General features: G+C 44.9%; 1 protein-coding gene and 1 long non-coding RNA gene across 4 annotated transcripts in view; one reads left to right on the top strand and one right to left on the bottom strand.

The window, feature by feature from the left end:
- The window catches only part of LOC144496165 (uncharacterized), a 462,102-nt gene that overhangs the window by 192,161 nt on the left and 246,745 nt on the right, over positions 1–23,196 (bottom strand). The window lies entirely within an intron of this gene.
- The window catches only part of LOC144496164 (coiled-coil domain-containing protein 102A-like), a 528,300-nt gene that overhangs the window by 349,681 nt on the left and 155,423 nt on the right, over positions 1–23,196 (top strand). For 2 of the 3 annotated variants that reach the window (XM_078217149.1, XM_078217150.1), the window contains exon 8: positions 15,268–15,371. In XM_078217149.1, the coding sequence (XP_078073275.1) occupies positions 15,268–15,371 (104 nt within the window). Of the gene's footprint in view, positions 1–15,267; positions 15,372–19,145; positions 19,180–23,196 lie in introns of all 3 variants that reach the window. The other variant, XM_078217151.1, reaches the window with a different exon arrangement.

Here is a 23,196-nt window from a genome sequence, read left to right as displayed (position 1 = left end):
ACCTACGCTCTCAGGACACTAAGGGCAATTTTAGCATGGCCAATAAACCTAACCCGCACATCTTTGGACTGTGGGAGGAAACCGGAGCATCCGGAGGAAACCCATGCAGACACGAGGAGAATGTGCAAACTCCACACAGACAGTGACCCAAGCCGGGAATCGAACCCAGGTCCCTGGAGCTGTGAAGCAGCAGTGCTAACCATTGTGCTACCGTGCCGCCCTAATGGGATTTATGGGCGTGAGTGCGAGTGGGATTGCCAGTACTACCACATTCTCGTCACGTGGGGAATTATCCAGGTGTTGTCTCGATGTGGAACTCATATGTCATGCTCCCCAATCTATATCACCGTCTAACAAGCCCGTCTGAGTTGACAGTAGAGACTTCAATTTGTCGCTATCTCCATCTACTCTTTGTTCCTCAAAAATGCACATCATACTCCTTCGAACTGAGAGTTACAACTTTAACTTGTCTATCTCCCCCTGAGGGCGGCACGGTGGCACAGTGGTTAGCACTGCTGCCTCACTGTGCCAGCGACCTGGGTTCGATTCCCGGCTTGGGTCACTGTCTGCACATTCTCCCCGTGTCTGCATGGGTTTTCACCCAAGCTCCAAAAATGTGCTGGTTAGGTGCATTGGCCATACTAAATTCTCCCTCAGTGTACCCGAACAGGCGCCAGAGTGTGTCGACTGGAGAATTTTCACAGTAACTTCATGGCAGTGTTAATGTAAGCCTACTTGTGACACTAATAAATGAACTTTAAAACTGACATTTCGTATCGTCAGTTGATTTCTGTCTGATTTCTGCATTTGTCATATGTAAGACTTTCACAGCAGCCTGTAAGTCATTACACTTCTGCTCCATCTCCACAATTCCTCAGTTATCTGTGTCTCACTTTCTCTTGATCTGCTTTCTCAAGCAGTGTCTGCAACTGACTCACAACACTTGAATCTCATTCTGTTGTTCAACTTCTAAGAGCGGCTCCAACATTGCATGTGTCCGCTTCCTGTTTTGTAGCACTCAATCACTGCTTCCGTTTACTGATCTCAGTGTCTTTGTCACGCAACTCCTTCATACAACTGGCATTTGCTGTGGCCTTGCCTAACTTGGAGGCACATTTCCCTTGTCCCCTCTGAACTTTTTACTAATGTTGCTGACCAGCGCGTGGTCAGCTGGAGTATTGAGTTCAGTTCTGGATGCCACACATTAGGAAAGATGTGAAGGCATTGGAGAGAATGCAGGAAAGATTCCTGAGAATGGTTCTAGGGATGAGGAACTTCAGTTATGAAGATAGATTTGGAGAAGTAAGGACTGTTTTCCTTGAAGAAGGCTGAGAGGAGATTTGATAGAGGTATTCAAAATGCTGAGTGGTCTGAAAGATTAGATAGTGAGGAACTGTTCCCGCTGATGAAAGGATTGAAAGGGCACAGGTTTAAAGTAATTGGCAAAATAAGCAAAAGCGATATGAGAAAAAACCTATTCACGCAGCAGGTGGTTAAGGTCTGGAATGCACTACCTGAGAGTGTGGCAGAGGCAGGTTCAATCGAAGCATTCAAAAGGAAATTAGACTGTTACCTGAAAAGGGAGAATGTGCAGGGTTACAGGGAGAATGGCATTAAGAATGACAAAGACACTGAGATCAGTAAACGGAAGCAGTGATTGAGTGCTACAAAACAGGAAACGGACACGTGCAGTGTTGGAGCCGCTCTTAGAAGTTGAACAACAGAATGAGATTCAAGTGTTGTGAGTCAGTTGCAGACACTGCTTGAGAAAGCAGATCAAGAGAAAGTGAGACACAGATAACTGAGGAATTGTGGAGATGGAGCAGAAGTGTAATGAGGAGTTATACAATAAATGGCAGAGTCATCAGGAGTATAGAAACACAGAGGGACCTAGGTGTGCAAGTCCACAAATCCTTGAAGGTGGCAACACAGGTGGAGAAGGTGGTGAAGAAGGCATATGGTATGCTTGCTCAGAGAGCCGGTGCCAACACGATGGGCTGAATGTGCTGTAACAATCCTGCAATGATGCCTCATATCAGAGGGGAATGACTTGATTGGCTAAATGTCATAAAGATGGAGGTCTTTAAGAACGCCTCTGGTTATGGTAAATTAAAGCAGGATCTGCCACTCTCTATCACAAACAATTAACAGGTCTTTATTTTAAAATTGATGACAACCTTATTAAAACAATTATCAAACTGAATAAACTCCCCAATAGAATGCTGTTCAAATATTACAAGACCCATTCAGGAATAATGAATAAATCCTTGTAAAATATAGCCACTCTCAAATAATATAATACCAGGCATCTGTTCGAAGTATGAACTTTCTTCTGATGCTTCTATCTGGAACACTTTCTGAGTTGGTATCTTTTTATCTTTATATATAAATTATTATTTATTATTTATATAAATTATCTTTATATTAAACTGCGGGATTCTATATGAGAGCCTCGCCTCTCCCTCCTTCCGACAAAGGAGGTGGCAAGCTTACTGTGCTGGTTATTCCCCCTTGCCCGGGTTTATATACCTGGAATTACCTCACAGTATTCCTGCGATCTGAATGGCTTGAAGCTGTCAACAACCTTCACATTTGAATTCCATTGGTTCTGTGTCTCTGCGTGCTTGCTTTAAACTTATTGGTCCAATTCAAAAGCCTGTTTTGGTTAGGTTTTCTAGGTTTTGATACAATGTTGCAAAGACCTGCTTCTGCAGCCTGCACTCTGCGATTTAAACATTTCAGCATGGAACCCAAAAACAGCTTTTTTCCAGGCACTGACACAATCAGTTTTAAAGAGACAATGCTTTATGATTTCTTTTGTTTTTTTCTGAGCATTTCTTTTCACTATTTACATTTTTAAACACCACAGTTTTAACTTTACATATACAACTTCATAACAATATGCTATGAAGACCAAAACATTCATCTCACTGCAGGTTACCTTAGCCACTGACAACTAGATTTAGGGCTATAAGCAAATTATAAAAAATACCTTTCATTTATATAGCACTTTGCACAACCACCAGACTCCTCAAAGTGCCAATGAAGTATTTTGGAAGTATTTAGGAGATGGAGCAGCTAACTTGCCTCAAACTCTCACAAACAGCAATGTGACAATAACCAGGCCATCTTTTTCCTTATGATGTTGATTGAGGGATGAATATTAGCCAGTGCACCAGGGATAGGTCCCCCGCTCTCCGTCCAAGCAATCCTATGAGATCTTTGGACATCCAGTCAAGTTGGCAAGGACTTTTCTTTACAGTCTCGTGTGGAGGATAGCACCATCCAGCACTGCAATGCCCCCTTAGCACTGGAGTGTCATCCTTGACTTCTGTGCCAATGTCCTGGAGTGGGACTTGAACATGGAACCTTATCATTCAGTGGTCAGTGCTCTGCCAACTGAGCCACAACTGAACTGGCATAATGTGGAGTGCTAGGAAGCTTTGCCAACTTTAAGCAGGACAGAATGAAGAGACTGCTCTAAGCATGCAGTAAACAATGATAATACGGCATGGAGACCAGTAATTCAGCTCGTAAGGGGTGCATCAGCATGGGATCTGTTTGTTAATTATTCCTAATGTCTGCTGCGAGCTTCTGTAAAGCTTAAATCAGGAGCCCTTCTTCAGGCACAGTCCTCGCTAAACACGATAACTGGAGCTCCATGCTGCCAGAGTTGATAGTCTTTATAATTAACGGATAAATCAATATTAAGAGCGTGCAGATATTGCTAACCTGTATGCCCATCAAAAGGTCTTATTGTTTCAAAAGAAAAATCAATTGCAACCAGAAGGAATCTTATTTTTGACAGAAGAGGGCCACTAGTCAATCCTAATCGCTCAACTAATTAACCTCTTTCTTGCTGTACGATTCTCTCTATAAAACTTAATAGCCATTTATCTTTTGCCTTTGAGCATATACCTCACGTAATTGTATAAAAAGACTTTAATTTTGTTTAAATTTATATCCACCAGATATTGCAACTCGTGCTGGTTCCCAATTTCAACTGTTAAGTAAAATGCAGCTAAGAAAAATGATGGCTGCTGTCCAACCATTCCTCAGTTAGCTTGCTATTCCACGTAGTTTATTTTTATCAGTATAACTGAGTTGTTTTACTGCTAGTTGGTGTCTGGGTGGAAGATCTTGAGGTAGTGGTGGCAGAGGGAGGTGGGATGGGGAGTGGGCTATGTCTCCCCATTTATTCCACATGCCTCTAAACTGGCCCTGGTCGCACCCCGAAGGTTGATCTGTGTTTGAGGAGGTGAAGCAGTTCAGTATCCAAAGTCAGTTGAATTGGTTTGTGAATCCTGTCCTCCTTTTGGACAGCATAAACTTTTGAGTTGGTTCAACTCACAACATTTTTATTTGATTTTTAATTTGATTTATTATTGTTACACGTATTGGGATACAGTGAAAAGTATTGTTTCTTGCGCGCTATACAGATAAACCATACCATTTATAGAGTACATAGGGGAGAAAGAAAGGACAGAGTGTAGAAATAGTGTTACAGTCATAGCTAGGGTGTAGAGAAAGATCAACTTAATATAAGGCAGGTCCATTCAAAAGATTTGAGAAACACTTAGATGAGCACTTGAAAGACCATAGATTACAAGACTACGGACCAAGTACTGGAAAGTGGGATCAGAATACATAGGTGCTTGATGGCTGGAGCGGACAATGCTGGGACCAAGGGCCTCATTCTGTGCTGTAAAACTCTATGGCCAGAATTCTCTGGCTGTTATTGTCAGTGAGATCCCCTGGCCCCACTGATGGCGCAACCCTGCCGTAGGCTTCCTGGCGGTTTGAGATGCCGTCAGTGGGAAATCCCATTGGCCACAATGGGGCCAGATGATCCTGCTGTCAGCAGATGGTGCACTGCCTCCCACCGTGAGAACCAAGTTGCAGGGAGGCCAGAGAATCCCCTCATATAAGTCCATCAGCTCAGCGCTGGATTATGACAAGCTGAGCTATGTCAAGTTTAGGAGGTCCCACACACTAAAGTACACAGAAAGGACACTGAAAATATAAATATGAAAACTTGATATTTGCAGATAGACAAGGCACAAAGAAAAAATTACAACTCAAAAAGGCGCAGTCACTATGTTGGGGGTGTACTACAGGCCCCCCAACAGCCCAAGGGAAGTGGAAGAATGGATATGTCAGGAGATACTGGATAGGTGCAGGAAAAATAGGGTTGTTGTAGTGGGAGACTTCAATTTCCCTGGTATAGACTGGAAATCGCTGAGGGCAGGGACTCTGGATGGGGAGGAATTTGTAAAATGTGTACAGGAGGGTTCGTTGGAACAATATGTAGACAGCCCGACTAGAGAGGGGGCTATACTGGACCTGGTACTGGGGAATGAGCCCGGTCAGGTCTTCAAAGTTTTGGTAAGGGAACATGTGGCAAATAGTGACCACAATTCTGTTAGCTTTAGGATAGTGATGGAAAAGGATGAGTGGTGTCCCAAGGGTAAGGTGTTGGATTGGGGGAAGGCTAACTTTACTGGGATCAGGCAGAAATTGGCAGCTCTTGATTGGGAGAGGCTGTTTGAGGGTAAATCCACATCTGGTATGTGGCAGTCTTTTAAGGAACGGTTGTTAGGGCTACAGGACAAGCATGTGCCTGTAAAAAAGAAGGATAGGAAGGGTAGGATTAGAGAACCGTGGATAACCAGGGAAATTGAGGGACTGGTCAAAAAGAAAAGAGAGGCGTATGTTAGGTCCAAGCAGCTAAAAACGGAGGGAGCTCTGGAGGAGTACAAAGAAAGTAGGAAAGTACTCAAACGGGGAATTAGAAGAGCAAAAAGGGGTCACGAAATGTTCTTGGCAGACAGGATTAAGGAGAATCCCAAGGCATTTTATTCATACGTTAGGAACAAAAGGGTTGTTAGGGAAAAAATCGGACCTCTCAGGGACAAAAGTGGGGACTTATGCTTGGAGCCCAAAGGGGAGATCCTAAATGAATACTTTGCGTCGGTATTCACAAAGGAGAGGGATGTGTTGACTGGGAGTGTCTCTGAGGGGAGTGTTGAACCGTTGGAGAAAATCTCCATTACAAAGGAGGAAGTGTTAGGTTTGTTAGAGAATATAAAGACTGACAAATCCCCAGGGCCTGATGGAAGCTATCCAAGGCTGCTCAGGGAGACGAGAGGTGAAATCGTTGGGCCTCTGACGCAAATCTTTGTCTCGTCACTGGACGCAGGTGAGGTCCCAGAGGATTGGAGGATAGCCAATGTGGTCCCGTTATTTAAGAAGGGTAGGAAGGATAACCCGGGTAATTATAGGCCGGTGAGCTTGACATCCGTGGTGGGGAAGTTGTTGGAGAAGATTCTTAGAGATAGGATGTATGCGCATTTAGAAAGGAATAAACTCATTAACGATAGTCAGCATGGTTTTGTGAGAGGGAGGTCATGCCTCACTAACCTGGTGGTGTTTTTTGAAGAAGTGACCAAAATGGTTGACGAAGGAAGGGCCGTGGATGTTGTCTATATGGACTTTAGTAAAGCGTTTGACAAAGTCCCTCATGGTAGGCTAGTGAAAAAGGTTGGATTTCATGGGATAAAGGGGGAGGTGGCTAGATGGGTGGAGAACTGGCTTGGTCATAGAAGACAGAGGGTGGTAGTGGAAGGGTCTTTTTCCGGCTGGAGGCCTGTGACTAGTGGTGTACCGCAGGGCTCTGTATTGGGACCTCTGCTGTTTGTGATTTATATAAATGATCTGGAAGAAGGAGTAACTGGGGTGATCAGTAAGTTTGCGGACGACACAAAACTGGCAGGACTTGCAGATAGTGAGGAACATTGTCAGAGGCTACAGAAGGATATAGATAGGCTGGAAATTTGGGCAAGGAAATGGCAGATGGAGTTCAATCCTGATAAATGCGAAGTGATGCATTTTGGTGGGAATAATGTAGGGAGGAGCTACACGATAAATGGAAGAACCATAAAGGGTGTAGAGACGCAGAGGGACCTGGGTGTGCAAGTCCACAGATCTTTGAAGGTGACGTCACAGGTGGAGAAGGTGGTAAAGAAGGCATATGGCATGCTTGCCTTTACAGGACGGGGCATAGAGTATAAAAGTTGGGGTCTGATGTTGCAGATGTATAGAACGTTGGTTCGGCCGCATTTGGAATACTGCGTCCAGTTCTGGTCGCCACACTACCAGAAGGACGTGGAGGCTTTGGAGAGAGTACAGAGGAGGTTTACCAGGATGTTGCCTGGTATGGAGGGGCTTGGTTATGAGGAGAGATTGGGGAAACTGGGGTTGTTCTCCTTGGAAAGACGGAGGATGAGGGGAGACTTAATAGAGGTGTATAAAATTATGAAAGGCATAGATAGGGTGAACGGTGGGAAGCTTTTCCCCGGGTCGGTGGTGACGTTCATGAGGGGTCATAGGTTCAAGGTGAAGGGGGGGAGGTTTAACACAGATATCAGAAGGACATATTTTACACAGAGGGTCGTGGGGGCCTGGAATGGGTTGCCGGGCAAGGTGGTGGAGGCGGACACACTGGGAACGTTTAAGACTTATCTAGACAGCTATATGAATGGAGTGGGAATGAAGGGATACAAAAGAGTGGTCTAGTTTGGACCAGGGAGCGGTGCGGGCTAATTGTTCTTTGTTTCTCGTTTCAAGGCTTCATTCTATGATCATCTTGCTGGTGCCAGTACAGAGCGAGACTGCGGATAGTTGGGAACCTGTCTCGGGGGCAGGGACTTCATAAGGTGTTCATGGAAGTGGAAATGAATAGGGTTGGGAAGCATTTTCCGATCAGGGCCAGTGTGATCTCCTGGACTCGTTTCGATCGCCTCAGGGGGTCGGAGAGGAATTTCCCAGATTTTTTTCCCCCATATTGGCCCTGGGGTTTTCACTCTGGGTTTTCGCCTCTCCCTGGAGATCACATGGTCTGGAATGGGGGGGTGGGGGTGGGGGTGAGTCAATAGGTTGTGATGAACAAAGCATCGTAGCTGTGAGGGACAGCTCGGTGGATAGGATATTAGTATGTAGATAGGCTGGGAAATTGGGCGGGGATCCTGGATTCAGGATTCAATCCTGGACCGGGGAGCGGTGCAGGCTTGGAGGGCCGAAGGGCCTGTTCCTGTGCTGTATTGTTCTTTGTTCTTTGTTCTTTGTTCAATCAAAATACATCTTGGAAAAACACCTGTTCGCATTGTGTAACACTTTTAAATTAAAATGCTTTCATGATTTTATTATAAATGAAGACATTTTACCAACATGAACAGAAAAGCTGTTACACAAATTAACAGCTCACAAAATGGAATTAGCGATTGAAAGTATGTCTGTTTGCACATCACCTGGAGTTAAAAATTTAAAACATTTTATTTTGTGACTTTTTGTTAAAGTTTAAAGTTTATTTATTAGTGTCACAAGAAGGCTTACATTAACACTGTAATTAAGTTACTGTGAAAATCCCCTAGCTGCTGCACTCCGGTGCCTGTCTGGGTACACTGAGGGAGAATTTAAGATGGCCAATGCACCTAACCAGCACGTCTTTTGGACTGTTGGAGGAAACTGGAGTATCCGGAGGAAACCCACACACTCACGGGGAGAATGTGCAGACTCTGCACAATAAAGTCATTGATGATGTCATCTGGTGATAAGATATGAAGTTTATCACTTCCACAGCACAGAATGCTTACGGTGGATAACTTCCCCAGCAACATTGTTGTCCACAGTTCAGTCTTGATGTTTTTCAGTGGCGATAAAACGACCTTTCTCCAGAGCAGTGGGTTCCCAGTGGACTCAGAAGTAGCCACAATGTTGAGCAGAATTTTCCCGTCTTGCCGGCCGCGGGAATCGTAGCAGGTGGGACACGGACCATGCAAATGTCCATTGACCTCGAGCGGGATTTTCTGGTCTTGGGACGAGTGCGGCTGGAAAATCCCACCCGTTATCTCTTCATTCGGGAACGTCGACTGAATGAAGATGACTTGGATGATGACTTGATACGGTCCTGGTGGCTTCAGTGTTCTTTATCTGCATAACTTTTTTAAATATAAGCATGGGAAGTGCTCCATTTCCCCAATGAGGTTAAAATCAACATCTTCAGGGTAGTCATTCATCTAAAGATGTGCGGGTTAGGTTGATTGGCTTTGCTAAATTGCCCATTAGTGTCAGGGCAGGGTAAATATGTAGGATTACCATGATGGGATCTGAGTGGGAAATGTTGTCGCTGCAGACTCAGTGGGTTGAGTGACCTCCTTCTACGCTGTAGGGATTCCATGATTCTATGATAAAGAAGTTTTACACAGCCATTTTTGCAAGAAATCTAAATCAACCAAAAAGGAAAAATTGTTTCCAACATTTTTGTCTGTGATTACTCTGTTCTCCAACATACGAACTTGGAGCAGGAGTCAAGCCTGTTCAGCTAGTTGATAAGGTATCTGACTGACCTGGTTATGGCTTCTCCTTTCCTATCTCGCCCTTATACCCTTAGGCTCCCTTGTTAATCAAGACTCTATCTAACTCTGTCTTAAAAATATCCAATGACCCTGCCTCCACTGAAATGAACACTCAAAATGACAGCCATGTCTTCATTCAGTCGACATAAGTCAACCTGAGGCACAATACTAATTAGTCTGGGAGATAGATGATGAAATTGAACTTGCAGTTGAGAAGACTAATGAATCCAAGGGCAAATTTAACAACGCGTTGATTAACGTTTAAAAAAAAATGCCAGGAGCTGGTTTGCAGAAACCATTGTGGGCGGCACAGTGGTCAGCACTGCTGCTTCATAGTGCCAGGGACCCAGGTTCAATTCCGGCCTCGGTCACTGTCTATGTGGAGTTTGCACATTCTCCCCGTGTCTGCGTGGGTTTCCTCCGTGTGCTCCGGTTTCCTCCCACAGTCCAAAGATGTGCGGGTTTGGTTGATTGGCCATGCTAAATTGCCCCTTAGTGTCAGGGGGATTGGCAGGGTGAATGTGTGGGGTTACGGGAATTGACCCAGGGTGTGATTGTGGTCGGTACAGACTCAATGGGCCGAATGGCCTCCTTCTGTACTGTAGGGATTCTATGATTGCTGCAGCGTCTTGTGTTATATCTTTCAAAACCGCCAAGACCAGCCAACATTAGTGTAGAACCACTTTCAAAAATGGTTCTTCACGTTTGTGAGCAATCATTAAATCCTATTCAGAACATATATCAGAAAGGGAGAAAAGCCTGAAAACAAACTTCTGTTTCTCTATGTACAGGTAATTTTGGATTCAACTTACACCACAAGATTACATGACCAAGTTCAAACAACATTTATGGTGATTGTCTCTTTAAGGATCAGTCTGCAGACTAACAATCACATGACCTGGGGAACCGGTCGGGTAGCAGAGTGGGGGATCACTCTGGTAATGCGGGCTTCTGTTCTCAAGAGACATCTCGGGAGCTGATTGGAGTCATGAGGCTGCACACCTCTGTATAGTTTTAACCTATAAATAAACATTGCTCTAGCAATGCAACGGGCCGGGAGACATCAGTGGAGGCTGTTTCGCGGGCTTCCCGCTAAGCGTCATGGCCTCTGCAATCAAGATTTTCAGGCATGGAGCTTATTTCACTATGGAAATTTGAATTTCCATCTGTTTAGCTGGCTCAGGACTGAAGTCTCTGAGCCCGCTAGCATCTCCCTCCTGCTGGGAGTGGTTCACTCCAGTGGGATTTACTCATGCTTCCCACTAATAGGGAATAGGTGGCCCGACCCTGCTGGAAGAGAGGCCATTGAGGCCCCCCCCAGGAGGGCGAGGCTAAGGGGGTGCCACTTGGGCACTGACAGCCTGGCAGTGCCAGCCTGGCCCCCTGGCTCTGCCCAAGGGGCAACGGGCTCGGCCCAAGCGGCACCTTGACACTGCCCACCAGGCATCGAGCAGTGCCAAGGAGATGGTGACAGAGGAAGGTGGGGCCTATTGGGGAGCGATTGGTGGGGGTGAGGGGGACCTGCTGCTACTTTGCAAGGGGATCGGTGGCAGAGGGAGGGAAGAGGGCGCAGAAGAGTGGCAGAAGATTGGACTTTTTGCCCGCCAAAAAAACGGAACTGAAATTCTCCCATTTTCACGCTTGTTCAGGACTTAGAATCTTTTCGGTAAGATCACCCCGCTGGTGTTGAGGCAACAGCTAAACTATATTCCTTCTGAAAACGTTAAGCTGCTGCATTTACACACATACATGTTCGATAATGTCGATATTTACTTTGTGTGAAAGAGGGAAGGTATCCTTGTGCGACTTGGGCAGAAGCGCAACGGATGCGGGAAGAACCACAGGGTGTAATACGTGGAATAGAAGAGTAGAAACTTCAATATGGGACTTATTTAAGATAGAAACAATGGTTGGGATTTTCCAGTCTTCCCTGTGGTGGGAATCATTGAGGGCGGAGTGAAAAGTCTGACAGAGCAGCCAATAATCTGTTAATTTGGGGCAGGAAATTCCAGTCCCGCAGTGAGCGGGAACGGAAAATCCTGGCCAATAATTTGTGGATAACAGCAGGGGCAAGTGAACAGGTTATTTCATTTTGTCCAGCTTCAATATCTGACAAAGGATTTTTATAAAATTTTGTGATTAATTATTGCTTTATCTGTATGAATGTATGAGCACAATGTGACTCATAGCTGCGTGGTCATTTCTATAAATATTTTTGTCATATTAGAATGAAAAATAAATATTCAGAGAGTAATTTTCCCACATTTTCTTATTTAACAATCAATAATGATAAAATTTGATACTGAGTCAGGTTCTTCCCTTATTCAGTGGCCCCTCATTTTGAGAGGCCTTAAGCCATAGCTAAATTAGTTTAAACTTAAATCTGGTACTGGTGCACCTAGATTTTTAATTAATATAAGGAACATTATTATATTCAGTAAAGATACTTGTCAAGTCATTTTGGTTGAGTGCAACGCTTTTTGGCACCGTAAAGGTTCTGGGTGAAAAATCATACTTGACGGGACCCATTTTATGAGTGCCCCATAATGCCCTTCATGCTCCACAGTAGATGGGCAACCTTCTTTGATTTGATTTATTATTGTCATGTATTGGTATACAGTGAAAAGTATTGTTTCTTGCGTGCTTTACAGACAAAACACACCGTTCATAGAGTACATAGGGGAGAAGGAAAGCAGAGGGTTTCAGAATGTAGTGTTACAATCATTGTTAGGGTGTAGAGAAAGATCAGCTTAATATATGGTAGGCCCATTCAAAAGTCTGATGGCAGCCAGGAAGGAGCTGTTCTTGAGCCGGGTGGTACGTGATCTCAGACTTCTTTAGCTTTTTTTCCGATGGAAGAAGGTGGAAAAGAGTATGCCTGAGGTGCGTCGGGTCCTTGATTATGCTGGCTGCTTTTCCGAGGCTGCAGGAAGTGTAGACGGAGTCAATGGTTGGGAGGCTGGTTTGCGTGATGGACTGGGCTATGTTCACAGCCCCTTCTGTTGTGCGGCACACTAGATGCCATCTTGCTAAAGGGGTTGGTGCTTGGACACACTTCACCTCCCCCAGAAATATGCAGATAATGCAAACTGGTTTTGATGCTGCTGCTGTCATTCTGGTTCTCTGTGCTCCGTGCACCAGTCGGTGTCCACCCTTAACCTCACACTGTGGAACACATGTTAAACAGCATGAAAGGCCCCACACCATTAAAGGGATCATCATTTACCTGCAGATTTGTTGCTCGGTGATGTTTTCTGGCATTTGTTATAATTCCACACACTTTTGGTGCTTTCCAAAGTCTATGGGAATTGGTACAGCACCTGCTGAGGTACATTTTATTGACAGCAAGGCTACTGCACAACCCAGCTTCTCCCAGGCATGAGTGCATTTGTAGGCCTTCCTCTTGGAATGCAGCATGACTGGGAGATTGCGCAAAGGCTAACACACAGTAGGCAATCTTCTAGAAAAGAATGGAGGAGGTCCTCACGGGACTGACCCCTCCCCAGTGCTTGACACCCTTCCCCCCTCCCCCCGAGGTACTCCCTGACCTCTGATCACCCATCCCTGCCCTTCAATTCCCGACCTCCGATCCCCCCCGAACCTCCTATCCTCCCCCACACGAACACCAACTCCTTCTTCCACCAAATCCTGCCTGCTTACCTGAGACATTTACTTTCTTCCTGGCTTGTCACGGACATTTATATTTCAGTGAATCTTTAAACAAACCTGGTTTGCAGAAACTAATGCAATAAGAAAGGAGAGGTGGAAGTATCCTTTACTTCGACTCAGCTGCACCTGGATGCTGAACCTCATGGACCAGCTGCACTGCCCAGATCTCACCCAAAGTTAGAAGGCCGGGTGGGACAGACTGGAAAAAAGATTAATGTGATTAATTGGGCTTGGAGTGGCAATCTGATGCTGATTGCCAGCCCAAGGAAGAACAGACTCAATAATTATTTTCTCTGTGGTCCTTGCCTATCTTTCTTTCTCGATCCCTCTTTTACCGTTATGAGCGCACAGGGACTTACGTTGCGAAGTTGAGTTTGTACGGATGTAAAGAATGTAAAAAAAAGATAGAGGCCAAAACATTGCAAGGTCCCTTTAAAAGTTGGTGTTTTGTTTCAGTACTTGGAGGTTTAAAATGCAAAGTACATTAGAGTCCCAGACTAAAACATTTGTATCCAAATCCAAGGCCAGACAACAGGGTTGCCTTCGTGATGGGCTTCAGGCTTTTGAATGTTTGAATTTTGCCCAATCAATTTAAAGCATGCACTCAGCTACCAAGAACATATAAGATTTGAATTTGATGATATTGAAAAAATCAGACCAATCCTGTTGTGGGAAAATTGATAGGTCATCACAGGTATAAAAGAGAGTGCACGAGAAAAACAGTTAGTTAGCAACTGCCATCTCTCAAGTCGAGAAGGAGAGAGCAGCTCCACCCTGCTAGCTGTATATATATCCCTTAAGAGGACACACTATCTAACCAGCGAGAAGTACCAAATCAAAAAGAATTCACAGACAGAGGGAATCCACACAAGAACTCCAAAAGTTTCCGAAAGCCACAAAACCTGGTTGTATTATTTGAGAGTGACAGAATTCTGTTATTATAATTTCGGTTAATGAATGAATATTGTATTTATTTGAACAGCATTCCAGTAGAAACTTACTTCATTTGGTTTGTTACTTGTTTAGTTAAAGTTCCCTGTTAGTTAAATAAAAGATTGTTAAATGCTCATTTTGAAGTGAGTGTCAGGTATTTCTGTTAGTTAACCTCTAAACGTTACTGAAGGACAGTGCACACCTTCCCACACACTTTGAACGGATTACAAGGTGAGGTATTCCTCTTTGGGGGATTCAGCGTTACGTCTTAAAGGGGAACGACATCCACATCGTAGCACAACCCACCGCCGCATTTTTGGTGTCTGCAAATAAAGTAACCCTCTGAACTTGTCCTATCGCGGGTTTGCTGTGGGGTTATTAATAGTGGATCCCACTAAAGCTGAGGGGTTGGAAAACACACAAATGCTTTCAAAGGGGAAAGCAAATAAAACAAAATACCTTTTAGTTAAGAGACGAGTGGTGAGAGGAGCTATCAGCCCTGTCCATAACAGAATACAAATCTGAAAAAATAGTTCTGAAAATCTCTATAATTTAAGTTACCTATTATCATCAGTTTTGTTGCGTTATGATTGTGTTTAATACACACTCTCTTTTGTGACATGTTCAGTTTGCTTTTTTGTATAATTTAAGCTGAATTCTCTTGAAGATTTATCTAATCATAGAATCCCTACAGTGCAGAAGGAGGCTCAATGGCCCATCGAGTCTTCACCGACTCTCTGACAGAGTATCTTAACCAGGCTGTCTTCCCCGCCCTATCCTCATAACGCCACACATTCAGCATGTATAATCCACCTAACCTGCACATCTTTGGACTGTGGGAGGAAACTGGAGAACCCAGAGAAAACCAATGCAGACACAGGGAGAACATGCAAACTCCACGCAGTCACACAAGGCCGGAATTGAACCTGATCCCCCTGGCGCTGTGAGGCAGCAGTGCTAACCACTGTGCCACCGTGCCCAGTGGCAGGTTTACGTCCTGGAAAGGTCCGCTGCTGCCACAATCTTGGCTCTGGAACCAGGGCACCTGGTTCATCGAAACACGAGTTTCATTCATGTCCTCTTTATATTTTGATCTCATTACGTCAATCCTAGATTAGAACAGCAGTTTGGAAAGGCAGCAAATGGTGCATTACGTTCTCAACTGTACCCAGTGACATGTTTTCTTGTACCTCAGTTTCTGTTCCAAACACACAAAGGCCCCTTTCTTATGCTTTTTATTTCTCACATTCAGCTGGATGAGTCACTAAACCAGATCAGGAAGTTGCAGCGTTCCTTAGATGAACAGACGGAATTAAACGACAACCTTCAAGTGCAATTTGATCACTTGCAGATCAGGTAAGTCACCAAGAGTAAACAAGAGACAGAAGACTGATAGCGTAAGCCACTCAGTGTCGTTAGATCGATTAAGTCTGTGCGTCGGTGTTGAGTGTCATGCGGAAGGAATTCTGGCTTTCGTCATTGAACATATTGGATGACAAGACTGTGATGTACAAAGAAGGGACAACAGAGTCAAAGACCAATGACCAAGCTGTATAGCAACTTGATAGGAAATTGAATATAATCCAACATTAAAGGGTCTTAGCAGAGTGTTTCAGGTAATATTTTTAGTGCATTAATATTTAGTGCATTAATATCCCAAGTTCCCTTTTGTGATACAAATTTGTATCCACAATCCGCTGCCATTGAATTTCTGATTGCAGTCTGTGGGGAAATGGTGAACACCTTTTCACTATGTAAAGAACACAAAACGAAAGGTTTGCTTCCCACTGCCCCTGACTCTGAGTGCTCTAGGCTGGTTATATATCCTTGTGATTGCAGCACTGCTCAGTAAACTAACCGGAAACGAACACTGAGTGAAAAAGGGGAACTATTGCAAAATGTTATCGGGTAAATTGTAACCAGAAAAGCTTAAACTTACGGAATACTTTGATATTTATTGCACATGGTTAAAACAGCATATAAGATGGAGGGTTACTGCTTTACCTTTACCATGGCCTGAAGCTTACTACTGTTCACAGCAGCAGTGAACGGAAGTGTGGCTGGTCACCAAATTCTCCGACCTCGCTGCAGCAGGTGTGTGGTGTGAATGGCCGGTAAGATTGCGCCCAAAGGTTTGAGTTTGGATCAAGCTTTAGTGGTTGATTAGATCGTAGAACACAATCCTGTTAACAAATTATAGCACAAAAAGAGAAAGTATGTTTGCTTCTCAATGTACATATCTTATACAGATCGGGAGACATCATAAGGTACGTTTCACTGTCTGGGGTGAGATTTGGATCAGAGCCTAACCGAAGGCAGTGCTCCTAAATTAGCACCCAGAACATTGGGAATACCTGGATGCCTATCATCAACACATGATGCTCTGCTCTGCTCTGCACTTAAACTTTGTGAGGCTCTGATTTGGGCATTTCCATCTCACAAACTTATCACATTGGCCAAAGTTTTATGTATAAAGTTCAGGTGCAAAGCTGACCCGGAAGCATGTAAACTCACGTGTGACGATGTCGGCGAGCACCCTGATGCCATCGAATATTTTGGTTGGCGGGCAGCGTGCGAGCCAGAAGTTCGCCCAGTGACAATCAGGATGCCAAGTGAAATGAATTAAATGATTTTATGTTGCTGGCCTGTCTTTGCAGTTGGCCGGCGGCCTTTAAGTTTTAGCTGCAACCTCGATCCATGGCTCAAATAAAATTTAAAAAAATATCTGGGGACTGAGGTCTATGTGTGATTTTGCTGCATAGACACTCCAGGCACAGTTTTTCTGCTGATATTTATTTTTTACAGGTCTCGAGCTCCCTCAGACAGCTCCGCAGTGGCTGTCCCCTGAGGGAATACATCAGAACCACCAGCCCGCACAGTTTAAGTTTATTTATTAGTGTCACAAGTAGGCTTACATTAACACTGCAATGAAGTTACTGTGAAAATCCTCTAGTTGTCACACTCCGGCGCCTGTTCGGGTACACTGAGGGAGAATTTAGCGCGGCCAATGCACCAATGTACCAATGCTCTGGAGCATCCGGAGGAAACCCACACTGACACAGGGAGAATGTACAGACTCCGCATAGACAGTGACCCAAGCCGGGAATCGAACCCAGGTCCCTGGATGCTGTGAGGCAGCAGTACCAGCCACTGTGCCATCCTTTTCTTTGTGCCAGCATTCTTCCCGCCCTCCCCACCAATGTTCAGTCTTTCACAGAGCGTGTTCCATTCTGGATGGCCAGTCATTAAGCCAGATTGATATCACATTGACAGCACGATCTCAGGCAGGCGCGGGTTCCACATCCCCTCCCACCTGCGCTGACCTCCAGCACATCCCGAACATAAAATTCAATTTTATGTTAGACTAATTGTAGGCAGATATGTCACAATAGTAAATGCGTTCATCCTTTCCAAGACTGAAGGTAACAGTCCAAACAAGCTTTTGATGAAACAGATTGTCATCTTTTATTTGTTATTCCAAGGATGCAGAATGGAACTGGAACGCTGGCAGTAGGTCAAGAACAAATTCTAGACAGACACAGTGCAGCCAATTCTACCCTTACACTATTTTTGGATGTGGTAGTGCAACATTACAAACGGGTTTCAAAAAGCCAAAGATTACTGTGTACAATGGCAGATTTTTATATCAGAGCTACGTGGGAATAGAAATGGAAGTACGATTGTAATGCAATATCATAACGATATTACAGTTTTTTCTTAAAATCATAGAATCCCTACAATACAGAAGGAGGCCATTCGACTCATCAAATCTGCACTGACAATAATCTCACCCAGCCCCTATCCCCGTAACCCCACATATTTAACCTGACACCAAGGGGCAACTTAGCGTGGCTGATCAACCTAACCCACAAATCTTTGGAGTGTGAGAGAAAACCGTAGCACCCGGAGGAAACCCATGCAGACACGGGGAGAATGTGCGAACACCACACAGACAGTCACCCAAGGCAGAAATTGAACCCGGGTCCCTGGCACCGTGAGGCAACAGTGCTAACCTCTTGAGCCACCGTGCTGACCCATGTCTTGTCTTTGTTCTGAGGGTTGGCCACACTACGAACAATCTTTCTTCGCTGATTCTTTGCTGCCCTCACCGCCTGTCCCATGGAGAGACCGGTCCAAATTCTGACGTTATCCATCCGTGCTATCTTGGGTCTTCCTTGTGCATGATTTTCCAATGTTCTTTCTGTGCATTTTCCTCCCATTCACATCACATATTCTAAATACCTTGATTTCCTGATTATCACTGCATCAATCAAGTTCTGATTAAATGTTTGGCCGACCATAACATGTTATACCTGCCTTATTCCTTTCTGTTTAAATGCTCTCACTCGAGTCTCAAATAAGACTGACATTGCAGAGTAGTTCTGAATGATTCTGTTGCTTTTAAAATACTTGTTTTCTGTCTTCTGTTCAGTATATGAGTAGTTAAAGCGTACTGACGATTCCATTTAGACTTAACACGAAGGACTGTGTTATACAGCTGTTTACACTCACAGCTTTTAACTGCACCTTCTGCACAGATGTGGAGATGCCTGCATTGGACTGGGGTAAACACAGTAAGAAGTCTCACAACACCAAGTTAAAGTCCAACAGGTTTATTTGGTAGCACATTACCAATTTTATTTGTAAATAAACCAAGTTTATTTGAGTTTGTGTCTTTATATGCCCTGTTTGTGAACAGAACTCCCACTTACCTGATGAAGGAGCAGTGCTCTGAAAGCTAGTGGCTTGTGCTACCAAATAAACCTGTTGTACTTTAACCTGGTGTTGTGAGACTTCTTATCTACTGCACAGGCCATCCAAGAATTTGGGTTTTGAGGAGAATATTCAATGGATAAAAATAAGAAATATGTATCACATTCTGCAACGAGGAGCTAAAGACCCATTTCCTTCTGGAAATGCTTGACTCACTACCTTTTTAAAAAAAATACTTTTTGTCCGGACTGGTATAAGGAAAGAAAATTAAGGGAAAAGTTGATGTACTTCAGCAGGTTAATCAGCGTTGCACATATACGCTGCTTACATCACTGCAAGGTAGATGTTAACTTCAGGACGAATTGAATATTCCAATTTATTCACCACAAGGGAAATGACTATGTTTTTTTCCTACAGTGCCTGTGACTTAATGGATACACAAAATGAATAGGTGAGATATGAAAGGTTACATTTTATGTCTTGCATTGCTGACTTTGCAGTCGTGGTAAATAGCACGAACACCATTTTGCTATAGTGTAATATAACTTAAAACTAGCTGCAAATGCATTGTGCGGGGATAGATTTTAGCCCAGATAGTGTTTGATTGCATGCAGAAATCTAGCATCCATTTTGGTAGAGTATTATGACCATAGAAACCCTACAGTACAGAAAGAGGCCATTCGGCCCATCGAGTCTGCACCGACCACAACCCCACCCAGGCCCTACCCCCATATCCCTATATATTTACCTACTAATCCCTCTAACCTACACATCTCAGGACACTAAGGGCAATTTTTAGCATGACCAATCAACCTAACCCGCACATCTTTGGACTGTGGGAGGAAACCGGAGCACCCGGAGGAAACCCACGCAGACACGAGGAGAATGTGCAAACTCCACACAGACAGTGACCCGAGCCGGGAATCGAACCCAGGTCCCTGGAGCTGTGAAGCAGCAGTGCTAACCACTGTGCTACCGTGCCGTGCTACTGTGACTTAATGGATACACAAAATGAATAGGTGAGATATGAAAGGTTACATTTTATGTCTTGCATTGCTGACTTTGCAGTCGTGGTAAATAGCACGAACACCATTTTGCTTTATACAGCACTACTAATCTTGAACGAAAATGGCTGGAATTCTCTGGCCGTTCACACCGATGGGATTCTCCGGTCCCACCGGCACCGCATCCCTGCCCATGAGTTTCCCGCTGGCGTCAGTTGACGTTAATGAGAATTCCCATTGACAGCGGTGGGACCAGAGAATTCCGCCGCTAGCAAACAATGCGCCAGCGGGAAACACGTGGCTGGGAGGCCGGAGAATCTCGCCCACAATATCTGTTGGACATTGCACAATGTGATCTGCTTTTTCAGCACAGGAAGTTAATTGTCTGAACCGTAGTGACGAAGCAGGCCTTAGGTTCAATTTATGGGCTCGAAATTGCTAAAATGTTAACAGCTGCTGAACTTGCAGAGTGTTATTAATATGCAAATCAGTCAGCAACTTATGGTAAGGATGAGATATCTTGCAAATTGCTTTGTGAAAATGGGATCTCATCCTTAACCTCGTCATGATTGTCACGAGGTTGTGCTTTTATGCATTCATTTTCTGTTAAACTCTCAACAGAATGTCTAATAACTAATCGAATACCCTTTAAACAAGGTGATATAGAACAAAGAATAAAGAAAATTACAGCACAATATGTGTTAATGTCTATGAATCAATTGCTCTGGCCCTGCATTTACTCTATAAGAAGTGTGGAATCTCCATCCTACATGTGGCACAGTGGTTAGCAGTGCTGCCTAACAGCGCCTAGGGACCGGGTTCGATTCCCGGCTTGGGTCACTGTCTGTGCGGAGTCTGCACGTTCTCTCTGTGTCTGCGTGGGTTTCCTCCGGGTGCTCCAGTTTCCTCCTACAGTCTGAAAGACATGCTGGTTATGTGCATTGGCCGTGCTAAATTCTCCCTCAGTGTACCCGAACAGGTGCTGAAGTGTGGCGATTAGGGGATTTTCATAGTAACTTCATTGCAGTGTTAATGTAATCCTACTTGTGACACTAATAAATAAACTTTAAAATAATGTTTTGGAAATATTAATAATGCCAAATTTAACACTTTTTTTCTTACGCTTCATGGGGGAGTTTCAACCATTGTTCGCTGTGGGCAAAAGTGGCAATGCCGGTGGAAAATCCCATGAGACCATGGGATGAGAAACTTGCTGGCAAAATCTTGTTCTCAGATTTCCCCTGCTCGATGCCAATGATGCGACCCTTTTAGATATATTTAAATACATTTCAATGTTTTAAAGAGCTTCCCTGATATATGCCCCCCACATCTCCCAAGGGAGGGAACTTCCCCCTCGTCAACTTCTACAAAATGTGAAGCAGTCAAGGTGAACCCATCGGGGGCCACAAAGGTCAGTATAACCACTGGGGTGGAAGAGGGACATGCCTGGGCTGTGACCGGACAGTGCCAACCAAGGGGGGGGGGCTGTGCCATGTCTGAGTCCACTGAGGAGATTCATGGGTGCTGGGGATTCCCGTTATGTGTGTGTGGGTCACCCTGATGTTTATGGGGGGGGGTGGGGTCACCCCAATGTTTGTGGGGGGCCCACCCTGATGATTGTGGGGTGGGGGGGTGGGAATGCTGAGAGGGAAATTAAGTGCCAGAGAATCTGGAGAGAAAACTCCACTGTGCAACTGGAGAGCTACCTGCCCGTTTTCTCACTGAGATTGGCACTCTGACACATTATGGGAAGATTCCACAGTTCCTTTCTGTCTCTTTCCCTCCCTAAAAATCTGCTGCAATGTGTCCAGTAATTCAACGGAAATTGGAACTGGTTCCAGAAGGCCAGTTGTTTCCAGCTGCGATCAGTTAGGCTGGTTGGTTGACCCAAATGATTCCTCCAGCGGGTTCAAGTAATTGGTTCAGCACCACCTTCTCAAGGGATGGGCAACAACTGCTGGCCCAGTCAGTGAAGCCCACATCCTTTGAATAAATAAAAAATAATCGAGAACAGCCTACCTAGGGTGACCGTGACTCACATGGAATAGATAAAGGAGCACTTTGAATATGGGACCAAGGTATGTGGGGGAGGGGGGGGGGGGGGTGGGGGGGAGGTTGCGGGGTGGGATGTTGCTGCCCATGAGAGTAAGGGGTGAGGATTTAGTTAAGACTGTGTGTAGGTGGTTGGAGGTGGGGGGGGGGGGTGTGGCGGGGAGCTGCGAGAGGTAGGGAGGACGGGTCTTGAGGAAGCAAACCTTGCAACTTATGTCGTTGAGACATCCTTGCTGGCTGCCTCACACACTTGCATTTCCATTTGAATCCCTCACAGTCACCTTGGAGACTCCCAGAATTAGACTACCACAGGTCACCTCACAAAACAGGGGACAGAAGGCCTCCCTTATGGGACAAACAGTTAAAGAACAATCCCTTGAAATATAGTGGTGACCCTGCGACGAAGAATTCAAATCCCTCAATGGGGAAAATCCAGAAAACTAATCCATCCACTCCACCCATGTAAATACAAGCAATAAATGTGGAAAGGGTCGATGTGTCTGTGTGTGCTGTGGACCTGTGGAAATATAACTTGACTGGACTGCACTAGTTTCAGATTTTATTGTGACGTATAAAAATACAAAATACATGAAGACAAAACCAAACAGCACAGGAATTGGTAAATAAACATAGGACAAACTTTTCTGATTTTCTTTCTCCAAAAGTGTTGTCTTGGATGGGAAAAGTGAAGTGTAGCCCGCCAGCGGCCTTGCTGACTTTTCCCTTTGGATTTTTAAACACTTTGGGGAAAGAAAAGTGAAAGGGGCGGGTCCCATGATGCCATGCAGATGAGGCGGGCTCTGATTGAGCCCATCCCACCAGCAACTTGGGTTCCTGAAAAATTGGGGTGCTCCTTCCCCCTCTGCCAGGAACATAGATCTGACCCCCTGGGAACCCCCATGGACATGAACCTCCCCCACCCAATGAATGATCACCCACTTCCCACCCAGCAACACAGATCCCCCCCAGGAGCCTCCACGGACATGAAGCCTTCCTCCCCCACCAGGGAACGCCCACCTCCCCATGGCACTGGCCCCTGGCAGGAGAAAGTGCCAAAGAGCAGTACATGGGCACTGCCAGTCTACTGCCTGGGCATTACCTATCCCCGAAGCCTGTACTCTGCCAATTTCTCATTTTAAAAAAACCCATTGTAAACTGTGCCAATGTGACATTCTGCCCGTCATTGGGATCCTGTTACATCACTGGCGGGTGGGAGGGAACAATCAAGCAGGGGAATCTCTCTGAGGTGATAGCTGTTTTGGGACTCCCCCAAATTCTCTCCACCTGCCACCAGTCCTGCCGCCAAAAACACAGGTGGAAAATCCCCTCCATGGTTAAAGTGCAGAAATATTAGATTAGCAGCAGTTAATCAAAATCCTGAACTGAAGCATTATTTACACGTTTCTCTTATT

The sequence above is a fragment of the Mustelus asterias genome, chromosome 7 (genome assembly GCF_964213995.1).
Source record: "Mustelus asterias chromosome 7, sMusAst1.hap1.1, whole genome shotgun sequence".
Taxonomy (NCBI): Eukaryota; Metazoa; Chordata; class Chondrichthyes; order Carcharhiniformes; family Triakidae; genus Mustelus; species Mustelus asterias.
The sequence above is the reverse complement of the archived record's forward strand: the minus strand, read 5'-3'. Positions and strand labels throughout refer to the sequence as shown.